General features: G+C 40.4%; 1 protein-coding gene across 1 annotated transcript in view; it reads left to right on the top strand.

Annotated features, from left to right (window-relative positions):
• The window catches only part of lrp2b (low density lipoprotein receptor-related protein 2b), an 88554-nt gene that overhangs the window by 11495 nt on the left and 63168 nt on the right, over nt 1-13891 (top strand). The window contains exons 13-25 of the mRNA XM_057826799.1: nt 540-746; nt 812-1014; nt 1077-1217; nt 4068-4274; nt 4335-4524; nt 4596-4721; nt 4801-4931; nt 5042-5179; nt 5256-5534; nt 8840-9079; nt 9158-9280; nt 9359-9475; nt 13092-13469. Coding sequence (XP_057682782.1) covers nt 540-746; nt 812-1014; nt 1077-1217; nt 4068-4274; nt 4335-4524; nt 4596-4721; nt 4801-4931; nt 5042-5179; nt 5256-5534; nt 8840-9079; nt 9158-9280; nt 9359-9475; nt 13092-13469 — 2480 coding nt within the window. The remainder of the gene's footprint in view (nt 1-539; nt 747-811; nt 1015-1076; nt 1218-4067; nt 4275-4334; nt 4525-4595; nt 4722-4800; nt 4932-5041; nt 5180-5255; nt 5535-8839; nt 9080-9157; nt 9281-9358; nt 9476-13091; nt 13470-13891) is intronic.

Genomic DNA, 13891 nt, shown 5'->3' with positions numbered 1-13891 from the left:
TTATAAGTTTTAACATGTTATCGTATCACCGAATTATTTTTTTAATAAGAATAAAGTATAATAATGCTTGTCTTTATTAAATGCTTCATCCTGGAGTGAGTCCACTCAAGCTGCTCACTTACACACAATGAGTTGCCACAGCAACTTTAACAAGTTAAACAATGATTGACGCATGGGGCGCTTTGAAGCTTCTTAAACGTCTGTCAATCATCGTTAACTTGAATAAGCAACCCCCGTGCACTGCCTGACCACCAAAGAGCAGGACTACGCGATCGGCTCGGGACACCTCATCTGTATTTATTCTTTTTTTTAATTAAAAAAAAAAAAAGCGATGGACTGAGGGCGCGAAGTAGCGAGGGATCACTGTAGTTTGTTTTTGTGTTTAGAATTTTGTAGAATGATTTCCTGACCATTGTATCGATAATTGTTGTATTGCCATATCGTGAGATCGTTATCGTGAGCCTTGTATCGCAAATCGTATCGTATTGTGAGCTATCCAGAGGTTCCCACCTTCTACATATGATCCCATTGTTTTGCAGTTATATGTTCTTCACGGACATGGGCGTGAGCTACGAACAGATGAAGCTGGAACGGGCCTTCATGGACGGCAGCAACCGCTTGGAGTTAGTCAAGAACCGACTGGGCATACCGACCGGAATAAGCCTGGATATCGTCACCAAGCGGGTCTACTGGTCCGACAGCCATTTTGACACTGTGGAGACTGTCACCTATCAAGGTTTGAATAGGTAAACGTCACACCGTGATTTTTCTCATGGGAAATCGGCCCGTTTGACAGCAGTGTTCCTCTCAGGAAAGTAGTGCTAAACGGCGGAACGCAGGCCCCGCATCCCTTTGGACTAGCCGTCTTTGAAAACCATGTATTCTTTACGGATTGGACCAAGATGGGGGTGGTGAGAGCCAACCGCTTCAACGGCAGCAGCCCCACATTCCTGTATCGCACCGCCAATCGACCTGGTCACATTGTGGTCTCCCACTCGGTGCTGCAGCCTATCGGTAAGCGCCACTAGAATCTCCATTGAAATATATAAAAGGGCCTAATTGAACGAGTTCCTTAGTTATCAACCCGTGCGGGCGGCACAACGGCGGCTGTCAGCACATTTGCGTCCTGAGCCACCGCACCGACAACGGCGGGCTGGGGTACCGATGTAAGTGTCGCCTAGGTTACGACTTGCAGACAGACCTTCGGAGCTGCTCCGGTGAGTTTTCAGATATAGCAAACTTACTTGATATCTCGCAAATGATTATGTATATAGTGGTATGAAAAAGTATCTGAATTTCTCACATTTCTGCATAAAATCACCATCAAATGTGATCTGTTCTTTATCAAATTCACACAGATTAAAAAACTGTGTCTGCTTTAACTAAAATCACCCAAACGTTAATAGGTTTTCATTGTTGAATGATGATAGTATGCAAACAATGACAGAAGGGGGGGGGGGGGGGGACAAATACTGTGTAGTCAATTAATCACAGATCATTTCTGCAACTAAACATATCGTGTTGTTATATTAGTATTTGTATTTTAGATGGCGATGGGAAAATCTGAATATTATATCAAAATACATAATAAATGGAAAAGATGATGTATTCTTTTTCATTTTTTGATTCCGTTAATATGTTGAATAAATCGATAGGAAAATTATTTTTAAATAATAAATAACAAAAAATTAGAAGGTCGTAGTAGAAACTATGTATTTACTGTTTTCTTTTTTTTTATTTATTTAAATAATATTATTTTCCCTTTTGTGGTTTTTCATGTTTAACAAAATAAAATGATATGAGCAGTTTTACTTTTAACCCTGTAATGCTTGACCCCAGAAATAATGAACAGAAAATTCAGATTTTTTTTTTTTTTTACATTTGAGCATTTTGTGTCCTTAAAGATAAAACAATAAAAAAATAAAATAAAATAAAATAATAATAGAACAAGAATAAGCAAATGTTTTTTTCTAATGTGTATCATAAATAGTACATTACATGCATTTCTTTTGTAAAGACAAAAATGACTAAAGTGAGATTGAAAACAGTGAGGTGTTAAACAAAGTTTTTTTTTATTGTGCATTTTTGGGCCAAAAAAGGAAAGGTCAAAGATAAGCAGCCAACTTAGCACAATGTCCCTTACAGCTACAAATCAAGTCAGAAACCTTGGCGTAATTATTGACTCAGACCTAAAATTTGATAGCCATCTAAAGTCCCTCACTAAATCCGCTTATTACCACCTAAAAAATATAACCAGAATTAAGGGGCTTCTGACTCAACAAGACATGGAAAAACTTATGCATGCATTCATTTTCAGCAGATTGGACTACTGCAACGGTATATTTACAGGTCTTGATAAAAAATCAGTCAGGAAGCTGCAGCTAGTACAGAATGCTGCAGCCAGAGTCCTCACAAATACAAGGAAGCTGGACCACATTACACCGGTTTTGAAATCGCTACACTGGCTTCCAGTGAGTCAAAGGATAGACTACAAAATACTACTGCTCGTCTACAAAACACTTAATGGCCTTGGACCAAAATACATGCTTGACTTGTTAGATTCCTACGAGACATCTAGACCCCTAAGGTCGTCTGGAACGGGTCTTCTACATGTTCCAAGAACAAGAACCAAGCAGGGTGAGGCAGCATTTAGTTATTATGCTCCTCACCTCTGGAACAAGTTACCCGAACGTCTGAAGTATGCTCAAACTGTTAGCTCCTTTAAATCAGGGCTAAAAACGCTTTTGTTTGGCACTGCATATCCATAACTGTCTATATATTTCAACCTACCTGCCTTCTATTCCTCTTGTGCTTATCTCCATTGCTGATTTCAATGATTATTATTAGTAGTAGTTTTTGCTTTATTTTTATTTTTGTTTTATTTCTATTTATTTATTTTTATTCTGTGATTAAATGCGATCTTTTGTCTTGGTTTTTACGTTGTGTTGATTTAAATGTGATTTTTATGGTCTTCATGTGATGTAAAGCACTTTGAATTGCCTTGTGTTGAATTGTGCTATATAAATAAATTTGCCTTGCCTTGCCTTGCCTATTGTGCGACAATAAAAATGATGTCCAGAAATGCTTGTATCAAATTTACCGTATTGGCCCGAATATAAGATGGTGTTTTTTGCATTGAAATAAGACTGAAAAAGAGTGGGTCGTCTTATATTCACGGTCTAGACGTTATACGACGCTAGATGGCACCAGATACCATTGAAGCAATGTTCTGTCATGACAAATCTCAGCTACTCTCAAGTTTAACCAGTTTGAATAATTTTATTGCAATGTTTTTCCTTTTTCAGATTTGTTTCAAGACTACAGTTACAGTTAGACTTCACTTTGATGGTTAATGCAGTTATTGCAATTTTGTTCTTTTATCACAATAGATTGGTTTATTTACATTTAAAAAAACCAGAAGCCATTCATTTACGAACGTGATTGCACTTTAGTTTACATATTTAAATGTTCAGATGTTAAGATTTGAATGAGGCGAAATTACATGCTTTTTCTCTCAAATATATTGTTGTAATCATTTGTTTCGGATGTACTGTAATTATTTTCTGTATAAAAATTAATTTGGTGTTCAAAAAGTCTTTTTTTCAAACTTGAGTTTTGAAAAAGGGGTCGTCGTCTTATAATCAGGGCTGTCTTATATTCGGGCCAATACGGTAAGTCATTCACTTCCATTGGCGGCTATAAACATAAAATAAAAATGTAACAAAAATAATTAAAAGTAGACATAAAATTAAGTTTTTAACTAGAGATCGACTGATATGAATTTTTCAGGACGGATCCCGATAACTAGTGGTTAGAGAGGCCGATAACCGATTTTTGGAGACAATATTTATTTGCAGTCAAGTGTAAAAATTGGTGTAAAAAATTGAATATTGCAAACACTGAACTTGAAATGCCTAAAGCCATTTTGACTGGGAGCAATAGTCCCCTGATCAAATTGGACTGGACGTCTGTCGCCGTCAATGGATCCTCACTCAATGCCAGCCATTCTTGTTACAAGTCCAATCCATGGAAAAGCTCTAAATTTTCTGCTTTTACTTGTTAAACAGAGGTAAAGAACTATTTGCTTGTGGCCACTCACACGGCCTTGCGAGGGATCCCGCTCCAAGTCTCCCTGCAGGACGTCACCCTTCCCCTCACGGGGCTCGGCTCGTCATTTTACGGCTCGGCTGTGGAGTTCGACGGCAAAGAGAAGGTTCTGTTCTACAACGACAAGTCCCGGGGGACGATTTATAAATCCAGTTTAAACGGGAGCGGTAAGTAAGCACGGTAGCAAACGAACAAAGGGCTGGACATTGACTATTTTCCGCCTTCAGCTCAGGAGATTTTGACAAGCTATAGGACTTCTGCCGACACCATGGCCTATGACTGGACCTCCAAAGTTTTGTTCTGGACTTCGGCCTCCTACCACTCAGTAGTGGCCTTCAGAATCACAGACAAGTCCCGGCGGGACATCGTAACTGGATTGAGGAACCCAAAAGGAATCGCAGTGCATCCTGGTGCTGGGTTAGTCCTCATTTGGATGGGAGTCAACATAAAATTTGGGCTATGACTTCAAATTGTGTTCTTGTGTGCAGCTACTTGTTCTGGTCCGACTGGTATCGTCCGGCGGTCATCATGAGGGGCTTCACTGATGGAAGCAACGCGATTCCGTTGGTCAACAAAACCCTCGGATGGCCCAATGGACTCGTCATTGACTATGCGTAGGTTTGCATGTGATGCAACGCCGTACAATGCAGGATCTCTAAGAAATATGCTTTCGTAAATGGTGTTTTTGTACAGACAAAATCGCTTGTACTGGGCGGACGCCCTCTTCGATCAGATTTCTCACGTTAACTTTGAAGGAAACAACCGAGAGACATTCAGCAATCTTGGACAGATCACAAATCCGTACTCGATGACTCTTTATTCAGGTCTGTTTGATATTATTGTTTTTGTTTAATTTAATCTTGGGAAAAGTTTAACATTAAAACAATTAATGGTAATGTGAAACATTCCACGCTTCATTATTTCTACCATGCAGACTTCCTGTATGTCGCCGATACCAGAACCAAAGCGATTTACCAAATGAGGAAAAGGGACGGCGGAAGAATCCAAACGATCAGACAAGGAATCGACAACATCAGGAACATTAAGGCTTACACAGCAGACTTCCATAGCAGTGAGTCTCCACAAAATGTCCGACGAAAACAAAGGCAAAACACAACCCAATGTTCGATTTTCTTTCCCCATCTTAGGCATCACTTCTCGTTGTGATTCGGTACCGAACGGGCGCTGCAGTCACTTCTGCTTCCCAACGCCGTCCAACTCACGCGTGTGCGGGTGTCCGTACGGCATGAAGCTGCAGGCCAACATGCAGGACTGCGTCAAGGACGACAGCGTCCCACCGCCTGACAACAACTGCGGGGATTACTCTTTCGAGTGCGATGAGGGACGATGCCACCCAAACTCCTATCGGTGCGACGGCTATTTGGACTGTGTGGATAAGTCGGACGAAGCCAACTGTACTAATACAGGTAGTCCCCGGGTTACGACTTATCTGACTTGCATGATTTCAACTTTACAATGGCGAAGTCTTGTCCGCCATCTTGCCTCAAGTTGTTTTTTTTTTTAAGTCGCGCAAATGGTACCTTGTTATATGTCACAGGATCTTATTCTTTATTTTATTAATATGACTGTTCTACTCTTTTGTGAAATGTTATTATATATTTGATTATAATGTTGACTTTTTTTGTGATGTTTTTATTAACCTCACACAAAAGTACACACGGTCCCAGGCTTTAACTGGGACCGTGTGCTTTGGTCAGATGAGACCAAGACTGAGCTTTTTGGCAACAAACACTCTAAGTGGGTCTGGCGTGCCACGAAAGATGCGCATGCTGAAAAGCACCTCATACCCACTGTGAAGTATGGGGGTGGGTCAGTGATGCTTTGGGGCTGTTTTGCATCCAAAGGCCCTGGGAACCTTGTTAGGGTGCATGGCATCATGAATGCTTTGAAATACCAGGACATTTTAAATCAAAATCTGTTGCCCTCTGCCCGAAAGCTGAAGATGGGTCGTCACTGGGTCTTTCAGCAAGACAATGACCCTAAACATATGGCCAAATCTACACAGACATAGTTCACCAGACAGAAAATCAAGCTCCTCCCATGGCAATCTCAGTCCCTAGACCTTGTTTTGTTGGCAAAAGGGGGTTGTACAAAATATTAACACCAGGGGTGCTAATAATTGTGACACACATCATTTGATGTCAAATATTTTTTTCTTTATGTGGGATTTTTTTCCCCACTGAATGAATGCACTTGTATTGAAGGTTGGATTTTTCTCTTTTTTTCCATTTAGGTCCCATATTATTTGAATAAAAAAAAAATTATTAGAAGCTAAAAAAACACATCTTTTTCAGGGGTGCCAATAATTATGGCGGGCACTGTATGTTACATAACATAAGCAAATTAAGTAGTGGTGATGTGAGATCCAAATTTAATATTTTGTATGACTTCCATGGGCTTGAAGGACTGCATCCATGCGGTTCGGCAAGGATTCATACAAGTCATCAGGAACATCAAAGAAAACAGTCTTGCATGCCCCCCAGAGTTCATCAACATTCTTGGGTTTCGTCTTCGCCATGCTTCCTCTTTCATCCTACCCCAGACATGCTCAATGATGTTCATGTCTGGTGACTGGGCTGGCCAGTCCTGGTGGATTAGAGAAGTAGAGATTGAAGTATGCGATGGAGCACCATCCTGCTGCAGAATTTGTCCCTTTTTATGGTTTGGAATGTAAGAGGCAGCTAAGATTTGTTGATATTTCAGACTATTAATGTTGCCTTCCACCCTGCAGATTACTCAGGGTGCACACACTTAAAAAAAAGTGTGGCATTTGCCAAGGCCCACAGCCTGTCAAAAGGATGAACGCTGGAAAAGTGGCAAAAGGTTGGTTTTTCAGATGAATATTCCATTGAATTACACCACAGTTGCCGCAAATATTGCAGGAGACCTACTGGAGCCCACATGGATCCGAGACTCACTCAGAAAACAGTAGAGGTGTGCAAAATTTCCGATTCTTAGATTATTCGCGATTCGGCCGTGGAAGATTCGAGAACGATTCACAAACATCCAAATTCCGATTATTGAAATATGCCAAGTAAAGCGGAAGTACAACACACAGCGCGCCGCGCGGTCAATGAGCAACGGAGCGAGAGTAGCTAAACATCATGCTTCTCATTACCCGGCCCCTCGGGTAATGCCAATGCTCAACTCACGGCTCTAGCTCAACTCATGCCACGAGATAAAAAAACACAACAACATACTTGACTCCTGCTGAAAAGCTGCTACAAAAGTACGTCATCCACATAATGTTACGGTAGATATAATTTATATAGGACTAGATGCACTAAGGTAGCGGTAGCGTTACCAGCACATCTACAAAAAGCTAGATGCGGACGTAGTAAACGGCCGCCATCTTAAAGCAGTACACTTCCCTGCAAGGCTGTTGTAGCGAACCTTCCAAGCAAACCTAATTAACTTTTTATCTAAAATACTCCTAAATCGGTAAAATATTGACTTGAATCTATCTTTAAAATAGTTTTAAAACTTTCACATGTCGAAGGTAGACAAAAGGGAAATTATGGACTAACGGGAGCAATTTTAACAACTTTAACGGTTGATTCACAACATTAAATTAATTGAATGTAGTTTAAAGCTGCTGATACAGAATGGGGACTGGAGTTTTTTATTTACTGTTATTTTTGTATATTTGTTTACTGCTATATGTTAACTTGATACTGAAATAGTAGTTTGTTTTAGCCTGAGAGTATTTTTGAACAATTCTGGAACTAATGTACAAAACATTTAAAAAAATAAAATAAAAAAAATAAAAAAGGAGGGGGGTGCATCAATAATAGTTTTAGAATCGAATCGGAGCATATGAATCGTAATCGTAATCGAATCGTTAGGTGCCCAAAGATTCCCAGCTCTAGAAAACAGTGAAGTTTGGTGGTGGCAAAATCATGGTCTGTGGTTACATCCAGTATGGGGGTGTGCGAGAGACCTGGAGGGTGGAAGGAAACATAAATAGTCTGAAATATCCAAAAATCTTAGCAGCCTCTTACATTCCTAACCATAAAAAGGGACACATTCTTCAGCAGGATGGTGCTCCATCGCATACTTCAATCTCTACCTCAAAGTTCCTCAAGGCAAGGAAGATTAAGATCCTCCAGGACTGGCCAACCCACTCACCAGACATGAACAGGATGAAAGAGGAAGCATGGAAGACAAAACCCAAGAATGTTGACGAACTCTGGGAGGCATTGCAAGACTGTTTTCTTTGATGTTCCTGATGACTTCATCAATAAATTGCATGAATCCTGGCCGAACCGCATGGATGCAGTCCTTCAAGCCCATGGAAGTCATTAAATTTGGATCTCACTGCACCACTACTTTAATTCGCTTATGTTATGTAACATATTTTTGTATTTGAAGTACATTTTTTGTTCAACTTTCACACTGCTTTCTGTAGGCGACACAGCTTTTGTCTTGCCAAAATTTGACCTTTATGTCTTCATTAAATGATAAATCTTTTTTCAGTGAAACAAATATATTGTTGTACATTCAAGATTATTTGCGGGGGTCTTAGCTTTCATATGAGTCATTTCTGAAAACAATTGAATAATTAAATGTCAGGTTATTAGCAATTGTTTCTACAAAATGGATACGCGACAAGACTTTTGCCAGGGACCGTAAAAGCTGCAGGAAAAAGAAGCCTTTTACTCGTATGGTCTGGGAAAAAAAAGCACAGTATCATTCATTTCTTGCCTTTTAGGATCGACCTGCTCGCCCTTTGCTTTCACTTGCAACAACAAGCACTGCATCATACCCGGGTGGCGCTGCGATGGCACCGACGACTGCGGTGATGGCTCAGACGAAGCCGGCTGTCCTACCAACGTGCCCACCACCTGTTCAGCTGGCACCTTCACCTGCGATAACCACAACTGCATCTCCAAATCGTGGCTTTGCGACGGCGACAACGACTGCGGGGACGGTTCGGATGAGAGAAACTGCAGTATGTGGGATTTTGTCCAAAATTGGCCGTCGTAAGGAACGATTCAATTGTAATCGGGCAACTACTTGCCTGTGACAGATGGCACTGCCACAACGTGCGGTCCGGCCTACTTCCTGTGTCCCGACCACCGCTGTATATTCAACAGCTACGTGTGTGACGGAGACCAGGATTGCTTAGATGGCGCTGATGAGGAAAATTGCGGTAAAGAGAACTTCATTGCCTGTTGTCATCTTTTAACGTAGGTAATTTTAATGCTTTTTTTTTTTTTTATGTTTTAAGATTTTTCCTGCCCCTCCTATGAGTTTGCCTGTGCCAGTGGTGACCAGTGCATCAGCAGCAGTTATCGCTGCGACGGAGTGTTTGACTGCAAAGACCGTTCCGACGAGCGAGACTGTCGTAAGTTTTGCAGCATTGACGGATTTGAGAATGAATGACTTCATAGTAAATATTCTTTTAGATTTTTTCTAGTGTGGCCATCCGTAACATTTTATTTGACAGAGGCGTCATAAGATTGTCATAAGACTGTCATAATTATAACATGACACTGTCATGAGCATTAATGAATGTTTATGACAGATGCCATTAAGGGTCATTTGGCAAATTATGTCACTTTAGAATTAATGTTAAAGATATGGACAGTAGGGTTGTTCCGATCATGTTTTTTTGCTCCCGATCCGATCCCGATCATTTTAGTTTGAGTATCTGCCGATCCCGATATTTCCCGATCCGATTGCGTTTTTTTTTTTTGCTCCCGATTCAATTCCAATCATTCCCGATAATTTTTCCCGATCATATACATTTTGGCAATGCATTGAGAAAAAAATGAATAAAACTCGGACAAATATATACATTCAACATACAGTTAGGCATGTGCCGGTTACCGGTTTCACGGTTTACCGTGGTGTGAAAACGTTGCGGTTTCAAAACCACTAAAATTTTCCGTCAGACCGTAGTACGGTGTTCGCTATTTTTCATGTGTCAAAAATGCAGCCAGAAGCGGCTTGGTGAGGCAGCGCTCACCCCCTCCCGTTTGTTGCTGTGTGTGAAAGTGACGCTATCGGCTAGACAGCCAGTGAACCCAAAAACAAACTCCAAACATAAGGCGTACTTTTCTTCAATTTATTGAGCTCTCAAATCGTGGTAAGTGGAATATACAAAATGAATAAATTTAAAACGTTGTACAATTGTATTTTTCCACGTGTGAGTAGCTTCAATAGATTAGCACCATGAAAAAGTTCGCCAAAAACAAAACACACATTTTCCTTTCAAATTCAATATACAAACGAACTAAAAGCTTACAAAGACGAATGTTAGCCTAGGCTTAGCTGGGAGAGCAACTTCGTCGAGTGTTACAGCCGCAGAGTGAGAAAACAAGCTTGATTCGCTTGAATGAAGGGGAAAAGGGGATAGCATCAAAGATCGCTAATTGCGAAAGATGCTCTTGCCCTGAGCACAAATCCACGTTCGCTGGATCAAGGAGAGGTCTCACTCCCAATGTTTTTTTTGTTTTGTTTGTTTGTTTAGATGAAACCTTTCCACAACAATATTTACACTTTAAAGTATCTTATACGTTTTTAACTAACTTATTAACTTATCAATTCTTTGTTTTTTAACATATAGGCATGACATTATGTAGACTAGAGCTGACACAGTGGCTGAAAATGGCGAAACTTCACTTGAGCTTTTCCACCCTCAAAAAAAAGTCATGCAGTAGAATTTAACATTTTTTTTATTCAGAAGTATTTTTACTTTTTTATAGAAATTATTTTGTCCTTGCTCTAATCTTGAGCAGCTTGATCTGTGGCTGTGGGTATAGACCCTACCCACGTGACGTCACAACTCCGCTCTCCTGACTGGTGCCGCCCACTTGTCCGGCAACACATCGTGTTGACCTGTTACGGCTACGTACATTCCTCCTATTTACGACGTGTTTTTCTGCTCGTTAACATTAATAATCAAAATGGTGAAGGCGTGTGTGGCGGTCGGTTGCAATAACAGAGAAGATAGATGGAGAAGACGGAGAGACTTGAAGTTCTACCGGATTCCGAGAGACCCGGAGAGAAGAGAGCGAGATGGGCTGCTGCAATTCGACGAAAAAAACTGGGCTCCAAACGATTACCACAGATTATGTAGTAGTCATTTTATATCTGGTAAGATGCATTTAATATATATTTAGAGGGTTTTGGGCTGACAACCACAATTAAGATCATTGCTAGGCTAATCGCCGACAACATACACGTATGTATGTAGTGAGTGCTATCGCTAAACCATATAAACATTAAAAGCCCTAGCTCCACTGACAAATGACATGAAATACATTAGACTTGACAGTGGATGTTAGCAAGAACAAAAGATTTTGAATTGAAAATTTCGTAACTCACCTTCCGAGCACAAGATTCCTGCCGAATTTTCGTGTACGAGGACCTGTTTCACCCAACCAGCAACGTAGCATTTATAAGCCTCCAAGCTCTTAAAGTTTTTCAAACTTTCGTGAGAATAGGCTGATTTTGTGTGGACAAGATAGTTGTAAATATCAGGGTCAGGCAGAGACGGTGAAGGCAGCCGGTCAAAAATCATCGATTTAGGCATCAAATATGGATCTGGCGACTGTATAGAACAAAGCTTTTCCACATAACGCCTTTTATGCAACACATCGAGTGAGTTTACGGCATCAGAAAGCACCGGGTCTTCCATGAAATGCATTTTAAATTCCTCGATCAATTGAAACCAATGCTAATACAGAGACAAAATGACGGACAAGTGGGCGGAACCATACAGCGAGCACGTGGTTTTATGACGTCGGTGGGTAGGCTCTATAGTCTATAAGTTATATTTATTTTAATTTGATTTAAAATATTTTTTTTATTGATAATTTATTCTAACAATATATTCATGTTCCAATTTGCAACTATGTTCTGAAAAAAAAAAATCCTGTTTAATGGAAAAAAAATATTTTTTTTAACCCATACATCTCAAAATAACACATTTTGGAGCTATAATTGCAATTCCGTGATACCGTGAAACCGCAGTATTTTTGCCCTCGGTTATCGTACCGTCAAAATCTCATCCCGGCACATGCCTACATACAGTACATAAGTACTGTATTTGTTTATTATGACAATAAATCCTCAAGATGGCATTTACATTATTAACATTCTTTCTGTGAGAGGGATCCACAGATAGAAAGACTGGTAATTCTTAAAGGATGAATGTGACTTTGTATATTGTGACTAAATATTGCCATCTAGTGTATTTGTTGAGCTTTCAGTAAATGATACTGCAGCCATTTAACTTCTGCCCAAATGCATGATGGGAAGTGCAACCATGACTGTGCGTAGGGGTACCAATTGATATATCTTCTCTGCGTTGGGAAAGAACATAGGGTGTTAAGGAAATGATTTACTACTACCTGTCTTCCCCACATTGCCTTCCATGTTATTTTTAATTGCTGAGAGAGGTATTTTAAGGCTTTAAAAAATAGCTCCAAAGGCTGTCTAATTCTCTCTACTCATTATACGCTGCCTTTTAGTGCTATCTATAGGTAAAACAGCAGCTTTATAGATTGAACGCGACAATGCGTGAGTGGGTTGTGCAGCGTGTGTGTTAATTATATAACGTGATTAGTTAAAAAAGATTAATTACCGCCGTTAACGCAATAAATTTGATAACCCTACTTTAAGCCAAAACTACTCTGGATGAGTGAAATACATTTTGTCCGTAACGTTAAATACAATTAGAAAACGATTTAAATAAAAAATATATACAGTATATATTAAAAAAAGGCATGTCCGATATTTTTTTGCCGATTCCGATACTTTGAGAATGACGCGATCGGACCCGATCGATCGGGACATCTTTAATGGAAAGCATATAAATGGAGTTGGTGGCAAAATTTGCCACATGACACTTAATGACATCGGTCATAAGCATTCATGAATGCTCATGACATAGTCATGTCATGGTTATTTTCTTGGGTTTCGAGTTTTTACTTGTAATGTGTGTCCACCCTTAGCCACTCGGGGTCCCGGTTTGTGCCACGACCACGAGTTCCAGTGTCAAACTGACGGATTCTGCATCCCAGTCGAGTGGGAGTGTGACGGCCACCCCGATTGCGAAGACGGATCCGACGAGCACGTCACCTGCCCGGCCGTTACTTGCTCTCCCAGCTACTTCCAGTGCCCCAACAAGATGTGCATCCCAAAATACTGGTTGTGCGACGGCGAAAACGATTGCCGGGACAATAGCGACGAGCAGAACTGTCCCACGCCGCCGTTCCAGTGTCCCAACGGTCAGTGGATGTGTCCCACCGACCAGGTTTGCATTCAGCAAGACAAAGTATGCGACGGCAATAAGGACTGCCCGAACGGAGCCGACGAGTCGCCCATCTGCAGTGAGTTTTGAGTCAGAAATACTTATTTACAGTAGTGAAAATATTTGCAATTAAAAACAATAGGATTAATTCATTGACTGTTATTGAAGGTGATAGATGAACCATTACATTAACTTTGGCAGATAAGCACTTACTACTTTCAAACACAGATAAACAAATTTACTAATAAATATTATTAGTCATGTAATCATTTAAAATTTCTGTGCTACTGACGGTGATAGACGTCCAATCATGTGGCTCATTTTATCTTCCTGCTGTAAATTTAAATGAGCCGTTTGAAATGGAGGGTTCGTTCATTCCCTGTCAACCCAGGGTTTATGCGGGTCATTAAAGGGAACCTCGGACTTAAAGACTTGTAGGCTCATTTTTCATTTTCATCATTTTCCCGCTCGAGTTCAAATTGGAAGGGCAGATCAACGACA

The sequence above is a fragment of the Corythoichthys intestinalis genome, chromosome 21 (genome assembly GCF_030265065.1).
Source record: "Corythoichthys intestinalis isolate RoL2023-P3 chromosome 21, ASM3026506v1, whole genome shotgun sequence".
In the NCBI taxonomy this organism is placed as follows: domain Eukaryota; kingdom Metazoa; phylum Chordata; class Actinopteri; order Syngnathiformes; family Syngnathidae; genus Corythoichthys; species Corythoichthys intestinalis.
Note: the sequence above shows the minus strand (reverse complement) of the source record. Positions and strands in the feature narration are given on the sequence as shown.